Raw genomic sequence first — 24,000 nt, forward strand, 5'->3', positions numbered from 1 at the left:
CCGCTCCAGCCAGTGACTCCTCATGAACCTGACCACATCTCATGTTACTGCAGCATTTGTCATTCCAGTCCGCGTGGCAGCGGATCGCAGATTCAGCCACACCATAAAACAGCAATAAGTCGGTCTGAGGTAAAAGTGAACATCATGGCTATATCTTGTCCCCTATTGACATTTGATTACGCACAAGTAGGTGATCAGTTCAGGTTTACGCAGAGCAGAAGGAAGGAGAGCGCTCTGGCCGCACAGGTTAAACGTTCCTACTTTGAGAAAACCGTTAAACTGCATTGTTTATGTGCTACCTGGGCACTCTAAATATTTATTTAAAATGAAATCAAAGGAAATTGTAATGGTATCGAATGTTTATTAATTACTATTTAAAAAATGAAAGTGATGGGGAATTTTTTTAACCCTGTCTGTTTAGCTTGACATCTGATATATATATATATATATGGTCGGGACATAGAAGGGGGTGCGCGGCTAAATAAGTTTGGGAATAGGGCTGCAACAAACGATTATTTGGATAATCGATTAATCGGATGGGGTCTCGACACGATTAATCGATTAATCGGATTACATGGGGAAATTTTTAAAAACTGCTAGGGAAACGTTATTTCTCTCCTTCCTTCACTTTATTTAACACAACATTATTAGAAAACAGTTCAATAGCAGAAAAACAACATGCCATCACCTAAATTGTCTTATAAGGTGTATAGACAGAGACCCTAAGCTACATCTATCTGTGACCTAAAACCTCTTCATTGGTCAGTCTGCATGAGACTGACTCTCAACTGACGTTCAGTTGTAGGCAGCGAAGCTTCTCTGTGCAGTGCAAAAGCCCGGGTGGACAGTTTGTTTAATGTAGGGTGATCATATTTCCATTTCCAAACAAGAGGACAGGGGATCTGTGCCTATGATGTCACACTATGGCAACACCACACAAACCATGTTGGGACCCATTTTTTGTAAGAACTAAATTAATATCAGATTCTGCCAATAAAAGGGCTCTAAAACAATTCATATGTAAATATTTTGCATATTTAATGCAAAATCTCATTTTTATGCTTTAGTGCTGCAACAAGGTTTTATTAATAATAAATTATTATACCTTTTGTTTTACTACAGCATCGGTAAGCTTCCTGTGCACAGATTATTAAGGATGCTTGTTTCAGCTGTGAGATTAGACGATAGGATCAATGATAAAATAAGTTGTCACACACTCCATGGAAACTTTCAGAGAATCCACAAATAGTGGCTTTCAAATGGTTTTGTTACTTTTTGCAAGTTTATAAAAGAAGCTGATGAGACAGCATGTCTGATAATTTAGTTTTTCATCTGATATATTAGAACATGTCAGTAATGTCTGAGGGGCTTTTACAAACACCATATAACTAATACTCCTGGAGAGGGCATGAATTACACAGAGGCTTCTGGGGAGCCCAGTTATGGGGGGGGGGGGGGGGGGACATTTTGCCTTGGCCCCCAAAATGTCTTGAAACGGCCCTGGGTGTGTGACTGAGTTTTGAAGGTGATCTGAATTGTATCAGATGTATAACTATGACATGTGTATAACTTATTGTTTTTTACTGGTAAAAACGTGTAGTGGAGATAAATCTACCTACATTTTACTTTTTGTTTTCTTGTTTTTATTGAACTATTTTCCTGTCCTGTCTGTCTCTCATCTTCCTGCGTCTCCTCTTAATTCTCCAGAAAATCTGTTGCCTGGATTCTTACTTTTTCACCTCATCAGTTACTTTTGAGCAGATCAAAGAGATCTCCTGACCGCAAAGCGGAGAGCGCGTTTTCGATGCTGCGTGAGGTGAAATCACCACAGCACAGGTGATGAGCTCCGCAGCAGAGCGCTTCAGGCACAAATAAGACAGAAAATAGAGAACATGTGCAGACAAGAACGATCGTGTGCTAATTATAGTTTTTTGGTTGCGCCACTTTGAGAATGGACCGTGCGCTGGAAGCAGCTGCCTGGATCGCTGTGCAACAATGCGGAACCGGTTCGCAGCAGCGCAAGTCTGCCGGCTCTCCCTCGCGCTGATCTGCCGCTCTCCCTCGCGCTGATCTGCGGCTCTCCCTCGCGCTGATCTGACTTGCTCTGGTCTGCGCGCAACGGTGGGCGGGAAGGGGGGGGGGGGCTTTTGGAAGAGTTGTGCGACACAACGAATCGATGACGCAATTCGTTGCCAACGCTTTTAGTAATCGATTTTCATCGAATTCATCGATTCGTTGTTGCAGCCCTATTTGGGAACCACTGAGCTAGTGTAAACACAGGTCGCACACGTGATGTCAGCATTTTTTTTGTCGTGGAAAGTGACGTTGCGGACCTTAAAACTCCGGTTTTGTCCGTCCACACGCAAACACCCAAAACGGAGAAAACGCAGATCTTCACTTTGGCCAGAGTTTTTAAAAAGATCGTTTTCGTGTGGATGACAGGCCAAAACGTAGAAAAACATCTACGTTTTGGCAGATCCCCGGCTACGTGTGGACAGGGCCTCCGTGTGTCGGAGGTACTTCCTCATCAGTTGATGATCCCAGCGAATGTATTAATGGGCAAAGGAAGAGTTTTGCTCATGTACTTGCTGAGTCCAGCGTCTTTATTGTCTCCCAAGCTGAATTTGGACCTGATAGTTTTCTGAATGCAGTATCCTGGATCCAGGCAGGGGGAGATCTCGATGCTAAAAGAAGCATACAGGGTGAGGTTACTGATACAACTTGGAAAAACAAGAACCAGAGTCAAATATCATCGACACATTCAAATCTAATGACCAGTGGGGTTACCTCTGAACATTTTTGTAGGCCCGTCGGCTGTCTCTGTCTAGAGTCAGAATGAAAGATCGTGTCTCCTCCAAGGTGCGAATCTTAATGCTGCTGGTCCGGATGCTCGATTCCTGCCAAGTCCCCGAAACAACAGATAATTGTTGCTTAAACCTCCTGACTACAGTTTCAAGTTTTTCAATCAAATCTGAGGCCTGCAGAGCTTTAGACCTTGCTCTGTAGTTGATTTTTTTGTAACAGGACACTATGTGTGGCTTTTCAGGTCTTGTAGCCTACTTCGGTGTAACGTTAGGCTCTAGCCTTCTTCGCCCGATGTAGAGTTAAGCAAAAGGATGCCGTGGCCTCTTAGAGGCAGGAAATACCTCTGGGTCGCTCCTTTTAATGACTAGCATGTCAAATCAAAGTCATTTATAGTCATTTCTACCACATGTGCAAGACATACAGAGAAACGAAATTGAGTTTCAGTACACACAATTCAGCGATCAGACGTACATGGGCAAGACACATGACAAGAATTGGTGACTGCGGTCATTCGCAACACGAGTCGTGCTACCTTAATAGATGACAAGGAATTACATGAGGATAGGTTGGGGGAGGGACAAAAAAGGCATACCAGAGTTACTCCCGACAGGGCGTAGCTGTACTATGCAAAAAAACACCTCAAACATATAAGCACGAACTTCAACATTCACAACATGAGACTCCGTTGGGGGGGGGGGGGGGGGGGCTGGGATCCTGTTTTTCCAGGGCCAGCTGCCATGTGTGCTGCGCTCAGCCAGCTGTATCCACAGCAGGGAGAGAGATCTTGGGAGGAGCATAGAGCACAATCCTGCAGGTTGACGGCCTCGCTGTGAAGTCCACAATCTGGGGGGGGGGGGGGGGGGGGGGGTTCACAGCATCTGTCTGCATTCCTTCCTTTGTGGGGGATGATTATTTGCAGCTTCAAGGCTGCCTTGGCGTCAGATTAGGATAACAAGACTGTGTTTGGGTCAGGCAGAGATAATTTTCCCCTCTGCCTTCAGTCTGTAACTGGTCATTCCAGTCCTTCAGTGAAACCAATTCGGGTTATTAAACATCTCCACACCGTCCGGTGACCCTCTCCGAGATGACATCCATTTTGCGCACTAACACCGGTAACGCAGCTAAGACATTGTCCAGCTTACGATTCACCTCGAGTAACGTCCCAGTCTGTGAGGTCTCCACCCGGACCGTGCTGTCCATGGGTGCAGGTCGCCCTCCAATCGCTCCCGTCTTCCCAATTTTTCGGAAAACCAGATATCCTCCCATTCCAATCAGAAGAAATCCAGTAATCATCAGGCCAAATATGTGTTCCACAACTCTGCTACTTTTCGCCGGCTGGTGTTGAATTACAAATACGGGTGCAGACTTGGCAACCCCACAGGCTCAAACATGATATGAAACAACAATAGTAAGAAAAACTGGCAACCCTCAACGGGATGAGAAGGAAATCTGTTTAATACAACCTTCCTTCCAACACGACTGAGACATTAGGCTGTTTTTGAATTATTTCACAGTAAAATTCTTACCCAACGTACCTTTAAAGTGAAACCTGTAATACTTTTTAAAACACGGAACAAACGGTTTTTCGAGTGCTCTGTAATCGACTCACCGCATTCTGGCTCTTTGTCTTTGTGGGAGCTTCATTCATAGTCAGAGTCAAACAGTTCAAGTCTGTTAGATAACAGATGAGAGGCGTCAAACACTTTAAAGATGGCAGAACTGTGCGGAATAAAGCCAACACGAAACCTTCTGCCTCGCTGGAAGGGATGGCTGCGATCTGAGCACCCGACGTTCTGACCGACATTCCGACGTCCACGTCTCGACCACTCAACATCACCTGGACACAGGAAGTAAAAGCATCAGTCTGGACACTTATTTAGGATGTGATCAGGCATTTGGTGACACTTTCAGAATCCTAAAAGGAGACTCACAACGGGATAAAAGGTCATTCACCTTTTTGTAATTCATAGAGACGACAGCTCCACAGATTTCCCCGCAGCTCTTCCTTCTATCTGTTTGAGAGTTTGAGGGATGATGTCAGACATGGATGTACGCCAACAAATAAAAAAAAAAAAAAAAGAGGGAGGATGGTGTTTTGGTGCAGCTGGCTTTGTCGGATGAAGCAGGAAGTGTGCGCGCAAAATACTTTTGGCTTCATTTATTTCCCACTCACATATCTGCTTCAGCATTGGCTGTCAGTCAGTTTTTTAACATACTGGTATCGGTCCGATAGGTACAACTGGGCTGAAGTGTGTGTGTGTGTGTGTGTGTGTGTGTGTGTGTGTTTACACGCATATGTGTACCTTATAGGACCAGAGCCGTGTCCAGGACTTTTAAAATGGGGTGGCCCATGTGGGGCACTTGTTTATTCATGGGTGGCACCAATGTTTATGCTTTTTTATTTATTTACACAAATCGTTTATTTATTTATTTACTTTCTAGTGAATTTTTGAGTTTCACATTGCACAATAACCTTTTTTTTCCTCTTCCAGTTTTGTGGTGGTTAGCAAGTCACTTCTTGTTGCATTACTGCCACCAACTGGAGTTGAGTGGGACACTAAATATTATGTATGTGAATATGAAAATATATTAATATTAATACTACAGGCCTGGGCTGGAAAACAAGTTGAAAGGTGCATGCAACCACACACTATTTTGGAGTTAACGACCTAAGCCTTTTGTTGACAATGTAAGGTCAATTTAAACTGGAATCTAGTGTGGTGGCACCTGGGGTGGCCAATCAGATTCTAAGGGTGGCATGTGCCACCCCAGGCCACTCCCTGGACACGCCCCTGTATAGGACCATCTCTAGTGTTAAACTAGTGATTAGGACAAAATGGGCCATCAAGTATTGTTATGAACACTCAGAAAAGCAGATTCAGGCCCTGTCCACACGTAGCCGGGGATCTGCCAAAACGTAGATATTTTTCTACGTTTTGGCCTGTCATCCACACGATAACGGAGTTTTTTCACACGAAAACGGATCTTTTTAAAAGCTCCGGCCAAAGTGAAGATCTGCGTTTTCTCCGTTTTGGGTGTCTGCGTGTGGACAGACAAAACCGGAGTTTTAAGGTCCGCAACGTCACTTTCCACGACAAAGAAATGCTGACATCACGTGTGTGACCGGTGTTTACACTAGCCGACAGCATGGATGCCCTCAGAGCTGCGCTCGCTTTATCAATTGTCCAAGCGCTTTCTGCTTGTTTGATTTTGCAAGCGGAATTACTGCTCCTTGCGGAAGACCACAGACGAAGGATGAGGTTAAGAACGGGGGAGGTAATGCCGCCTACAGGTCTGGCATGTCCTTAACAACGTATTTATCCGGTACGTGTGGACAGAGTTTATTTTAAAACGAGGTGGTGTGGACGCAAGTTTTTGGAGGGGCGGATATTCGTTTAAAAAAATGGCTACATGTGGACTAGTTCTTAGTGTAAGAGGCACACGATTTTATTATTATTTATTATTATTATTATTATTATTTCACCCCTAACTGAAGATGAGATCTGTCTGAATTCTGGAAACTCAAACTCCAGGTGTGTCAGGAACACGTCGTCCACCGGATCCTTCGTAGGGTTGGTGAATGTAATCTTAGAAAAACAGGAAAAGTAAATAAAACAATGGAACCGGTGATTTAACCAGACGGCACGCTGGCGAACGCCACTGTATGATGTCTGATGCTACCTTAACAGAATAGATGGTGAAGAAGACGGGCTGCTGGCCGCTGCGGACGTAGTAGGCGATGACATCAGAGATGAAGGGGTCTTTAGAGCTGGCAGGGTTCACCTGCTGCTAAAACAAAGGGAAACTGAAATGAGCCTTCACTGGACAAAGATGTAGCGCCTCTGCCAGCTCCTCTGGCGCTCCTAGCTGTCAAAAAGACAAACATGACTTCTTCTTCATGTTTTACTTTAATAGACCAACACTCAGCTGACTCTAGCTGCATGACTCTGACTGAAGACACGGTCAGAGCTGTTCCATGTGGTTGTGCTTTTGGTGAACTCGACACATCTGTATTCTCTCACAATCTTATGCAACTTCCTGTGTTTCAGCTCATGCAAAACGCAGCAGCCATGTTGGCTGAGCAGCGACGCAGTGGTGCTGAAGCAACGGTGACCACTTGCCCAATGCACCTGTCTTTAGACTTACGTGTCTGTCTCAGTCTGTAAACGAAACTTTTAACAGATTTCAGAAATGGTGTGGTACCATTTTAGCTAGTCCGTGAATGGTGCTGCCCATACTGCTGATGTTACAGCTGTACCACGGGTCCACGTTGCTCAGGTAGGAACCAAGAGTGCAGGGATTCCCCTTGGGCTGGCAGAGGTTCACCTACAAACGAGGAACATAAACGTCCGTTTAGCTGTGGTGTAGACGTTCTGAAGATCCCTGTGGTCTTAGGAATTACAGGAAATAAAAAAAGAGTCAGTTTCACCCACAAAAACCCCTTTCTCGTCTTCATTCTCATGTTACTGAGATTAACTGTGTGTTTGTTGACTCTCAGGTAGTGGCACTGTGTTGACAGGAGGGAGCCGCCTCACCTTGGCAGAGGAGGAAGGAGCGGGAGCTGCACAAACTGGAATGTAGTAAAACTGGAGGTTGATTTTCATTGTAAGACAGAGCCGCCGTGCTTCTCTTTTCCTGCAAAGGCAACACCACAAGTCTGTGAAAGGCTCCAAACATTTGTAGCTTCAAAGACTTTAATTACACAAAATATGTTTAGTTCACAAATCTGAATTTGAAAGTTTGGTTGAGGTTTTATGTGCGTGAGGTCACTTTACCAAAGGGACTGGACCTGATGCAAAGAACGTTTATCGCTCACCGTCGACAGACTACATGTGAGTAAAAATGTTTCCCACGTTCCTTTTGTGTGTGTGTGTGTGCATGTGTGCGTGTGTGTGTGTGTGCGTGCGTGTGTGTGTGTGTGCGCGTGCGTGCGTGTGTGTGCGTGCGTGTGTGTGTGTGTGTGTGCGTTTGTGTGTGCGTGCATGTGTGTGTGTGTGTGTGTGCGTGCGTGTGTGTGTGTATGTGTGTGTGTGTGCGTGCGTGCGTGTGTGTGAGTGCGTGAGTGTGTGTACGTGTTTGTGTGTGCGTGCGTATGTGCGTGTGTGCGCGTGCGTGCGTGTGTGTGTGTGTGTGCGTGCGTGTGTGTGAGTGCGTGAGTGTGTGTACGTGTTTGTGTGTGTGTGTGCGTGTGTGCGCGTGCGTGCGTGTGTGTGTGTGTGTGCGTGCGTATGTGCGTGTGTGTGTGTGTGTATGTGTGGGCCAAATGTTTCCGAGTATTATTATGTTTCAGAAAAGACTTTCCATGCAAACATCTACAAATGATGGAACTTTTGGAGTCAATGAACATTGGCGATCATAAAAATGCCGTTAAAACTGCAACGGCTTTGGAAAACAAATTAACTTAAAACATCTTTTTTGCCTCTTAACTCGTTCACTGCCAATGACGACTAAAATCGTCATTTGCATTTTTTTTACTGTTCGAGCATCAGAACGAGCCCCCGTGCTGAGAGAACAAACATCTCAGTCCTGAAGCCCATCTTCATCCGCATACGTCACACGTCACATGATCAGGAAGCAGACCATCCATGTATTAGGAGATCGTTTTGGGCCGTTCCTGTAAAAAAAGTGAGGCGCGAACCGGAAAAGCGTCTGCCGATCACAATTCAACAACGGATTATGAAAGAACGGATAACGCTCCAAACACACGGATTCTTCCTGATGTAAGAGGTGAGTCTCTGCGTTGTTTTGGTTGTTTTGGCATCGACATCATCCTAGCGCGCAACGTTCTGTGACTCTTAAAAAAACAGTAAAAACGGTGAGAAACGCTGGCAGCGAAGTCCGTTAGCAATCAGGAGAGGGCTTGCAGTGAACGAGTTAACAAAGGGATGAGTGTTCCGTGACCGTGTTTGCGTTCAAAACCTAGCTTGTTTGCAGATTTGCTTCAACAGCTTTAACTAAAAAAAACTCCAAATGCTAGCAGGTTGGGCCAGATTTGGTCACATCAAGTGTTTTGTTTTAAAGTTTCACCAAAACAAAAACATAAGGAGACTAACTCACACCCATCTTTTTCCAGACCATGGGTAAACGGAAGAACAAAAAAATTAATGCATCAATGGGGCTACAAACACTTATTTTCTCATCCCTTTTGTTATCCGCCATGGTTTTCATTGTGTGAAAATAAGTCCAGGACTACAAATGTGCATCACCAAATTGAAATAATTGAACCAAATACATAGAAAAGCAGAGGAAAAATGGCTGTAAGTTCAGCAAACATCAAATCCTTCCTTCAAGAGGAAAGAGCTGCCATACACTTTTGGAAGCATATATCTTAAATCTTATATGCAACAGTGAGAACAGAGGGTTACCATTCTATTCCTCTACCTCTATCTATGGGCGTTCCTCAAGGGTTGATACTGGGCCTAACCTTATTCGAAATCTATATTAATAACATTGTTGACACTGTTGACTAGGGATGGGTACCTTTGACATTTGAATCGATTCGGTACTAATTCCCGGTACCTAGGAATCGATACCGGTACTTAACGGTACCAACATTCGATACTTTTGAGTGTTTAATATTTTAATTCTTTTTTATAATTAAATATATATTTTTCTCAATTTATAACCATATTTGATAAATATCACGATAAATAACATTCAACTGTTTGTATTTTAACATCGTTCTTGTAGTTTTATAAGCTGATAATTAAACTGAAGCAAACATCTTTACTGTGAACTAAATTTACTGTGTATCTTCATTCCTTTTGCCGTCTTTTATCATTTGATTTTTCCTACTGGGAAGTTAGAATTTCCGAGGAGAAAGCGAACGCACCATTAGCTGATAACAATGGTGGCAATGGAAGCTAACATACCAAGCTAACGTTATCTTAAACAGTTTATTTAACTGCTGGAGCAGATTAAAACGATGATGCCTCACACTTAGATTGTTGTCACTGGTTTCATCTTCACCCAATCACCCGTCGCATTTAGTAAAGTGAAGCCAAACTTTAGAGCGCGTTCATGTTCTTCTAGTCAGAAATTCGGAGTTCCGAGGAGAAAGCGAACGCACCATTAGTGAAACGGAAGCTAACATATCAAGCTAACTTTATCTTAAACATTTTATTTACCTACCGGAGCAGATTAAGATGAGGATGTCTCACTTAGATCGTTGTCGCTGGTTTCATCATCACATTTAGTGAAGTGGACCCAAGCTTTAGCGTGCGTTCTTTCTACCATGATGCTCTGTTTATATGACGCTCGCAGCGACTGACCAAATAACGCTCTTGCGCATGCGCAGCTGTCTAGGCAGGCAAGTTCTCGTTATGAAGGACGGGTACCGAAATAAGGCATTGCTTCAAAAGACGTGAATCGGTGCTCAGTCGGTACTGTGGAATTCAGTTGGTACCTTAAAAAGTACCGAATTCGGTACCCATCGCTACTGTTGACAGTTCTCATATACGCAGATAACACCATTTTATATACATGCAGTTCTTCCTTGAATGCAGCTTTGTCCTCATTGCAGCACAACTTTAATTGTCTTCAACATGCCTTCTCCAACCTTCATCTTCATTTAAACACAAGTAAAACAAAGTTTATGATCTTCAACTGTAACTTACCACAATCAACTTTCCACCCTAGTATTGCTTCCCTGGATGGTGCAGAACTACAACTTATCAGTTCTTATACGTATTTGGGTATCTGGCTTGACACCACACTTTCATTTGAAAATCACATTAATTGATTACTTTCTAAAGTCAAGTCAAGAATTGGGTTTCTATAGAAAAAGGTCATCCTTTACTCATTCTGCAAAACAAAGCTTGGTCAAAATGACAATCCTTCCCATCTTAGATTACGGTGACATCATTTACAGGACTGCTTCCTAAATCCTTCTTCATAAACTCAATGGCATTTATCTCTCAGAATCCAATTTGTCACTGGTGCCCCTTTCACTACTCATAATTGTGATCACACTCGTTAACTGATCATCACTCCATTCCCGCTCGTTACTCATCACTTCCAACAACCAGCGCAGTTTACGTTCCAGTAACTTAATCTACGGTCATTACCAAAGCTTGCACCTCCTTTGGCCGCTCCTCATTCCAGTTCGCTGCTTCCAACGACTGGAATGAGCTGCAAAAATCACTGAAGCTCACTACCTACATTCCATTATCTACCTTCAATAAGGTAGCACATGCGGTCTTTATTACACAGGGCCTTACCTGTACTGGTAGTAGGCCTTTGCCAGGCGGCCCACCACCCTGTCATCCCCCATGACCACAATCCTGGCAGTAAAGTATCTCTGCTGCTTGGAGAAGTGGTTCTGAATCATGCTGACTCCCGACAGTCTCTGAAGGGTGGACCCCCTCCTTCCTCCCTTCGCTCCATTTCCTGCGACTGCTGCGAGGTTTGCTTGGTCGTCCAGAGAGTCTTGGATCAGAGCGAGGTTGTCCTTTTGAGTCGGCTTTAGCTTAATGCACTTTCGTCGCAGCAGCCTCGATTCTTGTTCACTGTGAAAAAGAAGAGGTTTGTTTAAAAAGAACTGTGAACAACCTGCCTCTAACAGAAAGCTCCTTGGACAACCTCAGTTGGGAGAAAATGGGATTATTTCTGATAGGACAGTTGGGTGGAGCTGGGCCGGTTAAGAAAAGTTTCAGCTGACCGAAAAATAAAACGTTACTGTCATTTGCAGCTGGAGCGAGTCAGGAAAGTGGGAAAGGGTTAGGACAGACCAGATATCTCATGGAGAAGAAAGGAGAAGAAAGAAATGGCAAAAGCTAAGTTTACATAAACCAAAACCAAGCTGCTGGGGACAGAATCCACCAAAAGGTGCAAACATTTTCTTTTAACCAAACTTTTGGATTGTTTACTGCTCTGGAGGCCAAAGGAGGCAAATCCATGCTATAAAACACACCAGCAATCAGCAATGCACCCAAATAAAGAGGGTGTAATTAGGCACTTTCAAAGCCTCAACCTGATAGAGATGCTGGGGCGGATTGTGTGAGAAACTAAAGGTGTCGGAACTTCAGGGTATTTACTGGGAAGGACAAATAGACTGGGAGATCCGATGGCCAGGTCCTCTCGGTGGTTTTCTATGCAAAATCAGCTCTTTCAAGACTTTGCACAGATGACAGTATACCCCAACTGCTTCGACAATGAGTGATGTCCCTGATCAACACCAAAAAGCGTCCACGGTAACATTAAAAGTTTTATTCTGTCGAAGTAATGCAATTTAATCTTTTTGGAAGACAGGGAAAGCTGCTGTGTGATGTAAAAAGTAGCGTTCAATGACCAGATCCTGTGACACAACAAAGCCCCGTGAATTACGTGGTTGTGAGGGGAATTCTGCTGCATTATTTTAGTGCTGGGACTTAAATAACGCTGATTTTAAAACTGGGTGCTCCATTCTGCTTCACAACAAACTCTTCTTCAGCTTCAGCAATTAGTTTCTGAATTCAGCATATGATGCTAATTTCACAGTTCAGCTAAATGTAAAAATTAAACTGTTAACTAGTCCTACTGAAATAACAGGTGTTTAGACATTTTAGCTGTCCAATTTTTTTAAACAGTGCTCACAGATTTGAGTTTTCGGCTATTTAGGATTAGTTTTCTTGATTCTTCACTTACTTTTTGTGCTTTTTTTTGCTTCTTTGTGCTTTTTGCTTTCACATCTTTCACTACATTCAGCTAATTTTGACAGTTTAGCTTAGTTTCAGCTTACTTCAGCTATTCAACAACTTCAGCAATCAGTTACCAAATTTAGCATAAACTGCTAATTTCACAGTTCAGCTAAATGTAAAGATTAAACTGTTAAACTTGGCAAACTGAAATAACAGGTGTTTACACATTTAAGCTGTCCAGATTTATATACAATGTTCACAGATTTAAGTTTTTTTGCTATTTAGCATTATTTTTTCTCTATTCTTCACTTACTTTTTGTGCTTTATTTGCTTGTTGGTGCGTTTTCCTTCTACATCTTTAAAGACATTCAGCTCATTTTGACAGTTTTGCTTTGTTTCAGCTTCAGTTCAGCAGCTTCAGCTTACAGTTTCAGCTATCCAGCATTCAAACAGCATTTGTGCAATAAATGCAATTTTTCTAGAAGACTCAGCGACTCTACTGGGCCTTTAGCAGTGCCTACCCTTGTTCAAGTACTCCGCCTGGTAAATGGCCCGTTTGACCAACTCAGCAAAGTCTATTTTGCTTTGGCCCCCAAAATGCCTTGATATGGCCCTGGGGGTGGGACTGCGTTTTGAAGGTGATCTGAATTGTATCATATATATAAATATTACATGCTTATAAATGATTGCTTTATAAAGGTAAAAACATGCAGTAGCATTTTCAAACACTTTGTTTTGTTGTCTAGTTTTTTTTTTCCTGTCCTGTCTGTCTCTGATCTTCCTGCATCTCCTCTCAATCCTCGAGAAAAACTGCTGCCTGGCCTCCTCTGTTTTCACCTCATGAGTTACTTTTAAACTAAGCAGATCAAAGGCATCTACTGACCGGAAAAACAGCAGAGTGCACACTGTGCAGCTGCACCAGTGAGGTGAAGTCACCGGAGCACGGGTGACGGCGCGTCAGGCGCGAATAAAATACAGAGAGTAGAGAATATGAATGGACATGAATGATCGCGTGTTAATTATTTTCTTCTGGTAACGCCACTTTGAGAATGTTGCTGTGGTCGTGCGCAGCTGCCTGGGGCGCAAAAACAATCAGCCATCTCCATCCTCTCCAATCAAAAGAATCATCGGTATGCTGACAGTCTATATGAAGGATGTCATATAGGTGGCCTGTTACTCTTTCAGGGGAGCTGGGCTCCCCTTAGCTCCCCTGTAATTAGAACCCTGCCTTCCACCAGTCTTAAAACTATTCCAGTTATCAGATCCTCCTGCTGCCTCCCTGTTGTCTTAGCTACCAGTTATCCCAGTTCCCAGTCTTGTTTACTTTAGTTTTCTGTTTTTATGAAACATTCTGAGTTCAACTGCACCTTGGGTCCAGAACCTAGCATTCATGACACACCACTTTAGCTTTAGTTCATAAATGACGTTCACTTAGATTCACTTAGATGGTTTATGAAGATTGCCAGCTTTGTTCAGCTCAAGTCCATTATCTTACTGCCCACCAGTTCATTCTTAGTGATAATAAACTTTTAAATGAGTATTTACTTTTTGGGGTGTTCCCATGGTACTTCTATGATAGGGATGTCTTGAGAGGATAATGGAGAAACATCAGGACCTGGAGGCAAGTCCCTTTCAATACCACTGTCATTAGACAGGATAGAGAAGCGGGCGATGTCAGTTGGTGTCAGGCTGTAGGCAGACTCGTCCTCAAAGTCGTCCTGATCTTGGCTGAGGCAGGAGAAGGTCTCTGGTTTGGATCGAAACCACTTGAAAAGCTCTCGCCCTGTTTCCAACATAACACAAACACACAGATCACAACACCTCTTTCACAGACAGCCTCTGTGTTTACACACGGTGTACTAGACCAAACTATAGCGAACCAGACCAAACTTTGCAAAGCAAGAGTTTGGAACCTCTACTGCCCCCCTAGCAGCATTCTGGCTGGCCAATCACAGCTCTCTATTGGGGTTTCAAACCAATAGAGAGCTGTGGTTGGTGGGCTAATCACAGCGCTCTATCGGGTTTGTTGGCCAATCAAGGCGCTTTATTGGTATGATGTTCAGGAATGGTCAGTTTTTAAGTACAGTTTGACCCTTCAATATCTGGTCGACTTGGAGACAGGAGTCTTCATGTGTTGCTTTTAATCTGCCTGCCTTCATCCCATCAGCTGGAGTTCAGAGCCTCTCTGCAGCTCTGAACACATGATAATGTGTTGTCAACAACGATGTTCCTCCCTCAAGGCCCCAAGCTTCCCTTATCGTTCTACAGGACTCTTCATGCCTATGAATAAAGTGAACACTCTCAGCTTGGATCAGTTGCTTAATGAAAGAATGAACTCTTAAATATAATGTGAACATTTAAAACGTATAGGTTAATAAGTCATTAAAGAAGAATTTGATTGATGAACAAATGTTATATGAACACTAAATGAAATGTTTTTATTAATCTTTGAAATGAATTTATAAATGGATCAGTAATGTTTTGATATGACAAGGCCATCACCATCTACACTCACACAAGGTTCGTCAAGGACAAGGTAAAGTTAAGTCTAACGCGTGACACATAGATATTTTTTTACCCACAAATCAGAACCTCTGTATCTGAAAGAAGGCGTGTGTTTCTGGGATTCTTGGTAATATCCCTTAACAAGGCACGCTCTGATTTGTTAAGAAATTAACATGAGAATATAAAAACAAAACTCACTTTACGGTGAGTCAGTGTTCCAGTTCTACAGAGTTCTAGAAGAAGCTAAGGAAATGGCCGTCCGTAGCGAAATCTCTTTAACCAAGAAGCAGCCTTGACATGCCGTCATGGTTGTTGCAAAGCTGACACAGCAAACGGTTCCTGCAGAACAAAGCTGATTTTGTTCCGACTCCTTAAGAGTCTAGACGCAAACGGTTCCGTCCAACCTGTGTGCCTGGCGACATCTCTGGACTGGAGAAGTCGGCGCTGTGGTCAATCTACTGAGCTGGGTGCCCAGAGGTCATCCGACCTCGATGACCTCCGGATCCGTGAAGAGGGTCTCCGAAGGGTGAGGTGGAACACAGTGTGACTGCGTCTGATGCTTTTTGATAAGAATTAACTTCATAGCTTAACGCAAACCAAATTCTTTTACACCCAGAACTCAGCTTTCCTCGATACCGAAGTTCGGATAACATCGCATTCACACATAGGCACCATACATCACATCTACTCCATCTAGATTCATCCATCACAGTAAATATTAGTTAACTTGTCATGTTTTAATTGTTTGGGAAATAAATTCTTACTTTTACAAACCTGACGTTCTTGAATCAAGACGAAGCGTTTACAATCCCTGAATAAAACAAAGAATCCTAGAATCTTCTGATTAAACACACAAAGACCAAACAGGTTGATATTCTATATTTATATAGAGTATCACAGCTTATTGGTCATAAGTAGAGGTAATATATTGAGCTCTTAAAGCACTCAGTTTACCAATCCTAGATTGGTCTGGTGGGCGGGATGATGCAACGAAGTGGAACAAGATGGAGACAGCTCGCTTGAAACAGCTTTTACATCAATTTTGGACTATTAGGACTTGGGCTTTATTAGAATCATGAGCAGATAGATGTATTTAAGTCCTTTATTTAGAAAAAGGGTGTATTTTTGCCTTATAATAATAATAATAATAATAATAATAACCTTTATTGTCATTGTACAGGATACAACGAAATTGGCGTGCCACTCCCTTGGTGCACAATACAATAATACTTCTAAATATAAAAGTCCCCTCAAACAAAACAATAGTAAGTACAATATATGCCGAAAAGCACACTATATACAGAATAGCAGCCACCATATCATGTAAAAAAATGGCATTAGAATAGCAGCATAATAGTTGACGGTGACATTGACAGTCGCTAAGCAGTTTTAATTGTTTTATGCTTATTTACTATAGAGATCGCCCTGGGAAAGAAGCTATCCCTGAATCTGTTTGACCTGGTTTTATGTGACCTGTACCGTCGACCTGATGGTAATAGTTGAAAGACGTGATTGCTGGGGTGAGACTGGTCCTTGATGATATTGCTCGCTCTGCTGAGGTACCGAGAGTTTGCAATGACCTCCAGGCTGGACAGAGGGCAGCCAGTGATCTTCTGGGCTGTGTTGATGACCCTCTGCAGTACTTTCCTGTCTGCAGCTGAGCACCCTGCGTTCCATGCTGTTATGCTGTACGTTATGATGCTTTCTATGGTGGCTCTGTAGAAAGTCACCAGCAGCCTCTCCTCCAGGTTGTTCCTCCTGAGCACTCTCAGAAAGTGGAGACGCTGCTGGGACTTTTTTTTACCACTGCCGTGGTATTTGCGGTCCAGGAGAGATCGTCAGAGATCTACACGCCCAGAAACCTCATGGAGTGCACCCTCTCCACACAGTTCCCATGAATGTACAGTGGGGCCGGGTCTGCTCTGCCCTTCCTGAAGTCGAAGATAATTTCTTTAGTTATCCGTTGCAGTCAGTATGTCACATTGTTTGTTGTCCAGTAGCAAGTGGAGATCGTTTGAAAGATGGTAGAACCCACCCCGTGAGGAGAACCGTCAGTGGAGCATTGCCCGACTAAATAATGTATTAATTTGTTTGTTTCCTAAAGTATTCTTCCATTTGCATATCTGTGTTCAGATGCTTGTAGAACCGAAACTATATGAGGTGGACCAAAAATATTTTTGCATTTTAAAATGGAGGAGTTACCCTTCTATCTCACAGACTCAGTATGTCCCAGAGCGCTGCGTATTTCTGCTAAAACATAAAACAAACGTTTTCCTTCAGACACAGATGCCGTGTCGTTCTGATCTGCAGCTCACAGGGCTTCACACGCTAGAATACATGTCATCATTGAACTGTCACATGATTATCACTCAACCAATCACCTGCTTTGGCGTCATTTTCCCGTGAATTGTAGTTCTTTGTAGTCCCAGTTTTTTTGGCTTTATCTTGTGCTTTTTAGCAATAATACATTTAGACAAACACATCCTACACATCCACTAGAAACTCTCATCACACTCACACACCACGACAAACGTTTTGATGAATCACGGACCGGCAAAACCACACACCCTCCCTCCTCGAAGTGGGTGACTCCATTACAGCGCCGGATGATGTTTCTGCTTCAGTTTCTGTTTCCTCACGTATATATTAATGAAAAATTCTTTATTATTGTTATTAGTGAGAGAAAAGGAAAACTATATACTACTGTCATGTGCCGGGGTGAGTACTGCTCTCATTTTCCAATCTTTGAGTTGTGTGTTTCAGGAGAGGGAGGTTCCAGCTGCAGCTGATTTGTAATCAGCGGGTCTGGCTACAAAAGGAGGATGGAGAACACTCCTCGACGCCGGATGATTACTACAGCTTGGTAGTTTCCTGCCCTCTTGCGACTCTTGGATTTTGTGCTCTAGTGTTTATAGGATTTTTTGTGAACCTTTGGATCTTTTCCCTGTGTTTAACCGTTACCAGGTTTTGGAACGTTTTGGGACTTCTGCGACTCCTCTGGATTACTCACCTGTGCCCCATAGGATTTCCGGACGCAGCTCTCACCATTCTCCATTCCTCCCGGCCGGCACGCTCTCCTGCTCTCCTCTCGCTCCCTCTCCTGGACACCCCACTTGGATTCACCCCGGCACCCAACCTACCCTCCCTCATTCCTACGCTCCCCTACTCCCAGTAAATCTATTCTCTCCACCCACCAAGTTTAGACTTACCTTCCTGGACTCACCTGTATCTGCTCTCCCCTCCTCAGACGCTGTGCTCCCGTTCTCGATCTCCACTGGGCTTTTCCAATGCACCTTCAGTTCCCGTTTTAAAATAAAGATTCTTTTTTTTTTTACCATAAGATCTGTGAGTGTGTGATTCTGCATGTCTTGGGTTAAACACATCCCCCAAAGCATGTCAACTACTGAAAAATTAGCTACAAATATTCTGCATTATTTTATTAGACTCCTGCTGATTATTATTTATGTTTTTGTTTTGTTAGTTTATATAAATGAGTGTATCTCAGAAACTCATTTATGGAAGCACTTCAAATAAATTTGCTGTTGTTTGAAAGGATTGTGTGCAACTTTTTTTCATAGACAACTTTGAGGGATAAAGGTGCGGCAATTCTGTGTAACAAAAAATCTGTAAAAAAAAAATAAAAAAAATTGTAATTTCTGTATGGATATATATATATATATATATATATATATATATATATAATTATTATTATTAAAATTTTGAATGCATGGGTTGTATTGATGTATAGCAGGTTGAAATAACCAAAACAAAAAACCAAAACCATGCATTCAAAATTTTAATTATATATATATATATATATATATATATATATATATCACTTTGATCTTGGGGCGACGGTGGCACAGGAGTTAAGTGCTCGCCCCGTAATCGGAAGGTTGCAGGTTCGAGTCCCGCTCAGTCTGTCGCTGTCGTTGTGTCCTTGGGCAAGACACTTAACCCACGTTGCCTGCCGGTGGTGGTCGGAGGGACCGGTGGCGCCAGTGCTCGGCAGCCTCGCCTCTGTCAGTGCGCCCCAGGGCAGCTGTGGCTACATTGTAGCTCATCCCCACCAGTGTGTGAACGTGTGTGTGAATGGGTGAATGACTGATTGTGTTGTAAAGCGCCTTGGGGGGTTCCAGGACTCTAGAAGGCGCTATATCAAATACAGGCCGTTTACCATATATATATATATAATTATTATTATTAAAATTTTGAATGCATGGGTTGTATTGATGTATAGCAGGTTGAAATAACCAAAACAAAAAACCAAAACCATGCATTCAAAATTTTAATAATAATAATAATAACAATATATATATATATATATATATATATATATATATATATATAATTATTATTATTAAAATTTTGAATGCATGGATTGTATTGATGTATAGCAGGTTGAAATAATCAAAGAAATAGCACCACAGCATGTGAAAATGTAAACATAAGTTCTGGCGAACTTGTGCTATGGCAGGTCGTAAGGGGTTAAAACAACGTCTGATTTCCTTAGAATTATTCTTTTTTGTCATTGCTGGTTATTTTAGGTGACCTTTGTGGGATTTCCTTTCTTCAGTGTTCTCTGGTTCCACACCACAACCTCCTCCTTCATCAGACTCACTTAAAAATCTACACATCATCAGCACGCTGCCTAATAAGGTCACCTTTGTCTCACTATCCTCACTCTGATAAGATACCGATGGACTTGAATAAAAAAGACTGAATTTCTCATTTCATTTGGGTGAATAAAATCAACATCAATCTTTTTAGAGCCACTCACAGATGTCCAGATCCTCCGTCCACAGGTTGAAGCTCATCTCAGGGTTAGGGAGGGGGCAGTCACACATCGGCCCACCACACAATGGTCCTGTGGTAAACATGGAGGAAGGACCGTCACAAAAACAAAACAACCTCCCACATCCACAACTTCCTTGTTGTGAACAGTATTGTCCATCCTGTTGTCTTTTTGTTTGGGATCAGGTTCATGGGATGAGTCGCTGTCATGATAACAGAAGGAGGAAACAGACATCCGCTCATGCTAATGCTAATAATACCCACCGCTGACCGGACAGACGGCAGGACGAGGTTAGATGTTTGATCTTGCTTTTACCACAAAAACATGTCCATCTTAAACATCAACACTCTGCTGACTGTATGAAAACAGGTTCTGCAGATTAGCCAAAACATTATGACCACCCATTAGATGAGTTTATCGGGGTTTGGTAACTCTGACTTCTGAAACAGAAAAATCCTGGGATTATTTTGCCTCTGCAAAGAACAGAGTTGAACAACTTGAACAAGCTTTAATCCGGCTAGAACTCTCCGGGGTTGTCCTCAAACGGACAAATTGCTGATTCCAGAGTTTACCTGTCCCCTACACTAAACTACTGTGGTGTGAAAAACTATTTGCCCACTTCCTGATTTCTTATTCTTTTGCATGTTTGTCACACAAAATGTTTCTGATCATCAAACACATTTAACTATTAGTCAAAGATAACACAAGTAAATACAAAATGCAGTTTTGAAATGATGGTTTTTATTATTTAGGGAGGGAACAAAATCCAAACCTACATTGCCTTGTGTGAAAAAAGTAATTGCCCCCTGAACATAACTGGTTGGGCCTCCCTTAGCAGCAATAACTGCAATCAAGCATTTGCGATAACTTGCTACGAGTCTTTTACAGCGCTCTGGAGGAATTTTGGCCCACTCATCTTTGCAGAATTGTTGTAATTCAGCTTTATTTGAGGGTTTTCTAGCATGAACCGCCTTTTTAAGGTCATGCCATAGCATCTCAATAGGATTCAGGTCAGGACTTTGACTAGGCCACTCCAAAGTCTTCATTTTGTTGTTCATTTTGTTGCCATTCAGAGGTGGATTTGCTGGTGTTTTTGGTCATTGTCCTGCTGCAGCACCCAAGATGGCTTCAGCTTTAGTTGACGAACAGATGGCCGGACGTTCTCCTTCAGGATGTTTTGGTAGACGGTAGAATTCATGGTTCCATTCATCACAGCAAGACTTCCAGTTCCTGAAGCAGCAACACAACCCCAGACCATCACACTACCACCACCATATTTTACTGTTGGTATGATGTTCTTCGTCTGAAATGCTGTGTTACTTCTACGCCAGATGTAACGGGACATTTGCCTTCCAAAAAGTTCAACTTTTGTCTCATCAGTCCACAAGGGATTTTCCCAAAAGTCTTGGCAATCATTGAGATGTTTCTTAGCAAAATTGAGACGAGCCCTAATGTTCTTTTTGCTTAACAGTGGTTTGTGTCTTGGAAATCTGCCATGAAGGCCATTTTTGCCCAGCCTCTTTATTATGGTGGAGTCGTGAACTCTGACCTTAATTGAGGCAAGTGAGGCCTGCAGTTCTTTAGAAGTTGTCCTGGGGTCTTTGGTGACTCTCGGATGAGTTGTCTCTGCGCTCTTGGGGTAACTTTGGTCGGCCGCCCACTCCTGGGAAGGTTCACCACTGTTCCCTGTTGTTGCCATTTGTGGATAATGGCTCTCACTGTGGTTCGCTGGAGTCCCAAAGCTTTAGAAATGGCTTTATAACCTTTACCAGACTGATAGATCTCAATTACTTTTGTTCTCATTTGTTCTTGAATTTCTTTGGATCTTGGCATGATGTCTAGCTTTTGAGGTGCTTTTGGTCTACTTCTCTGTGTCGGGCAGCTCATATTTAAGTGATTTCTTGATTGAAACAGGTGTGGTGGTAATCAGGCTTGGAGGTGGCTACAGAAATTGAACTCAGGTGTGAAACACCGCAGTTGGTTTACTTCTTAACAAGGGGGGCGGGGGTAATTGCTTTTTCACACAGGGCAATGTAGGTTTGGATTTTGTTCTCTCCCTAAATAATAAAAACCATCATTTCAAAACTGAAGTTTGTATTTACTTGTGTTATCTTTGACTAATGGTTAAATGTGTTTGATGATCAGAAACATTTTGTGTGACAAACATGCAAAAGAATAAGAAATCAGGAAGGGGGCAAATAGTTTTTCACACCCCTGCATCTACATTGTGTGGTTGAGGATCAGAACTGCATAGAACTGGTAGAATAGCAGAAGTAAGGTTGGTTTATGCTTGACGCGTCCGCGAGGTCCGCACGGCTCCGCGCGGAAAAGTTGCGTCATTTTAACGACCACGCCCCTCCACCGCGTCTCCGCACGGCCCAAGATTTCCGCAACGCGCACCTCAGAAAATTTCTAACCACGCGGACGGACGGACGCGGAAAAACATGGCGAACCGGCAAGAACTAGTATGGCAGAGGTTGGTAAATACAGGCATTTGTATGATTCAGCTCTCAGAGATCACCGTGATCAACATGTTGTTAATAATTCTTGGAGAGAAATAGCTCGCACTGTCGGAAAAGACGAGGACGCTGTTAAAAATGCTGGAATACCATGTTGTAAACAGTAATTTACTTCTACTATGGTGTAGTGTTGGATGCATGCCGTAGAGCTCCATGCTGCCCCCTACAGTTTGGGAGAATATTGTCTCACCGCAGAGACAAGCCGCACGAACCATAAATGCTGCGAGTTGTGAAGCGCGTTCCATCCGCGAGCCGCATCACCGCGCGGAAAGTGAATGCGTCAAGCATAAACCAAGCTTAAGCTGTCCTGCTCTGGGGAATCATGGTTTCATTTCCCTTTAGATCATCTGGATTACCAGGTCCACGGATGTCTGGTAAAAAATGTCGTAAACTGGGAATAAACCACGCCTGCCTTACTGCAGCAACGGTTTCAGCTGATTTTCTTGGCTTCCATATTCTGGGCATAACTAAAATGTGCATCTTTAGGATAGTCTGGACAAAACTAGAACTTGAGTTGCCAAGTCCATAAAAATCAGCTGGTCCCAACACTTTTATTACTGTATAGTCAGGACTCGACACATGCATTTCTCTTTACTGTAACTCAAGATATCAAAGAAATTCTATAAGTGCAAAGCTCAGAAGTTTAACTTTTGGAGCGACAATAATAAATGACAGTAGCCTACTGGGGCGATTGCCTTATGAGCTCAAACGGAGAGACAAGAAATCTTCACAGTCGTGTCACATTTGTTGCTCGAGTTGCTCTGTACTGTAATTCCTGACTTTTCTGATTCTAAAGACTCTAACAGTGACTGAAAGTTCATTAAAATAGCTTTATAACAGTATAATTCATGATGCAATAGTCATCACCAAGGACGCAATAAGTGGTGGAAATGGACGGCATTGGGTTGCATGAAGCAGAGCAGAGAGAGAGAGAATGTGACACAAGATGGTTTGAAATGGTGACTGGAATGCTAAAAATCCCGCAGAAGAAAATCCACCAGACTGATTAGATGTCCCAGAAGGCAGCGTAGTTATAACAATAGTCATGAGATATCAGGGATGAACAGAAAGAAAGTAAAAGCTTGTCCCATCTCGTGAGCTTCACCTCAGCTTGTGATGGTTTTTATGGTGGATTTAATTTGGATGACTCCTCTGAGCTCCTCTGAGAGCTGAACAGAGATCATCTGCTGCATCTAAAAGCCACAGTGAAACAAAAGCATCATCACGTCATCTAATCTGTGATCAGAACAAAACTTTAACACTCCTTAGAAAGCAGCTGTCTGAGCAACATTCGCAAAGGTCACATGCATCATGTGACCATGGTTCATTCACCTTTCCAGTAGTGAGTCAAATAGAGTTCTGCTGGAACCGCAGGTCCCAGTGTTTACTCTTCTATTGTTGTCTTTGCTTCTGGCCCCCACCCTTCTTAAATTGCCGTCGAGCCGAACCATCAAATGGATTTGTGACTCAAAGTGTAACGGGGTGACTCGAGCTGGGCGAGAGCTTGGATGCGGCGTGGCTTTTAACCCAAGCGCGGAGTGACTGACGCCGGGTTGAATGGACACGCTGTTTAATCTGGAAGCCGGGTGCGCAGCTGTATGGTGACACAGCTGAACACGGCGACTCCTGGTCTGAGGCTGATCTTTAAGAACAGGCAGGATTCTGAGATCTGGCTGGTCTGATCTGAGCAGGCTTCGTGATCTGAGCTGATCTTGTTTGGACTCTAGGTGAGGTTCGGTTAGAACGATGACTGAGTGAG

The 24,000-nt window shown here is 43.0% G+C and overlaps 1 protein-coding gene across 5 annotated transcripts in view; it reads right to left on the minus strand.

Moving 5' to 3' along the window:
- Positions 1 to 24,000, minus strand: part of LOC107382343 (phosphoinositide 3-kinase regulatory subunit 6) — a 45,542-nt gene that overhangs the window by 1,410 nt on the left and 20,132 nt on the right. For 4 of the 5 annotated variants that reach the window (XM_054751791.2, XM_070553649.1, XM_070553648.1 and 1 more), the window contains 12 exons: positions 19,708 to 19,794; positions 13,968 to 14,205; positions 11,025 to 11,312; positions 7,341 to 7,440; positions 7,009 to 7,131; positions 6,487 to 6,594; positions 6,290 to 6,392; positions 4,759 to 4,817; positions 4,552 to 4,642; positions 4,415 to 4,476; positions 2,788 to 2,897; positions 1 to 2,684 (listed from right to left, as the gene is read on the minus strand). The exon at positions 1 to 2,684 is cut by the window's left edge and continues 1,410 nt beyond it. In XM_054751791.2, coding sequence (XP_054607766.2) covers positions 2,528 to 2,684; positions 2,788 to 2,897; positions 4,415 to 4,476; positions 4,552 to 4,642; positions 4,759 to 4,817; positions 6,290 to 6,392; positions 6,487 to 6,594; positions 7,009 to 7,131; positions 7,341 to 7,440; positions 11,025 to 11,312; positions 13,968 to 14,205; positions 19,708 to 19,794 — 1,526 coding nt within the window. In that variant the 3' untranslated portion in view covers positions 1 to 2,527. The remainder of the gene's footprint in view (positions 2,685 to 2,787; positions 2,898 to 4,414; positions 4,477 to 4,551; positions 4,643 to 4,758; positions 4,818 to 6,289; positions 6,393 to 6,486; positions 6,595 to 7,008; positions 7,132 to 7,340; positions 7,441 to 11,024; positions 11,313 to 13,967; positions 14,206 to 19,707; positions 19,795 to 24,000) is intronic. The other variant, XM_054751794.2, reaches the window with a different exon arrangement.

The sequence above is a fragment of the Nothobranchius furzeri genome, chromosome 7 (assembly GCF_043380555.1).
Source record: "Nothobranchius furzeri strain GRZ-AD chromosome 7, NfurGRZ-RIMD1, whole genome shotgun sequence".
NCBI lineage: Eukaryota > Metazoa > Chordata > Actinopteri > Cyprinodontiformes > Nothobranchiidae > Nothobranchius > Nothobranchius furzeri.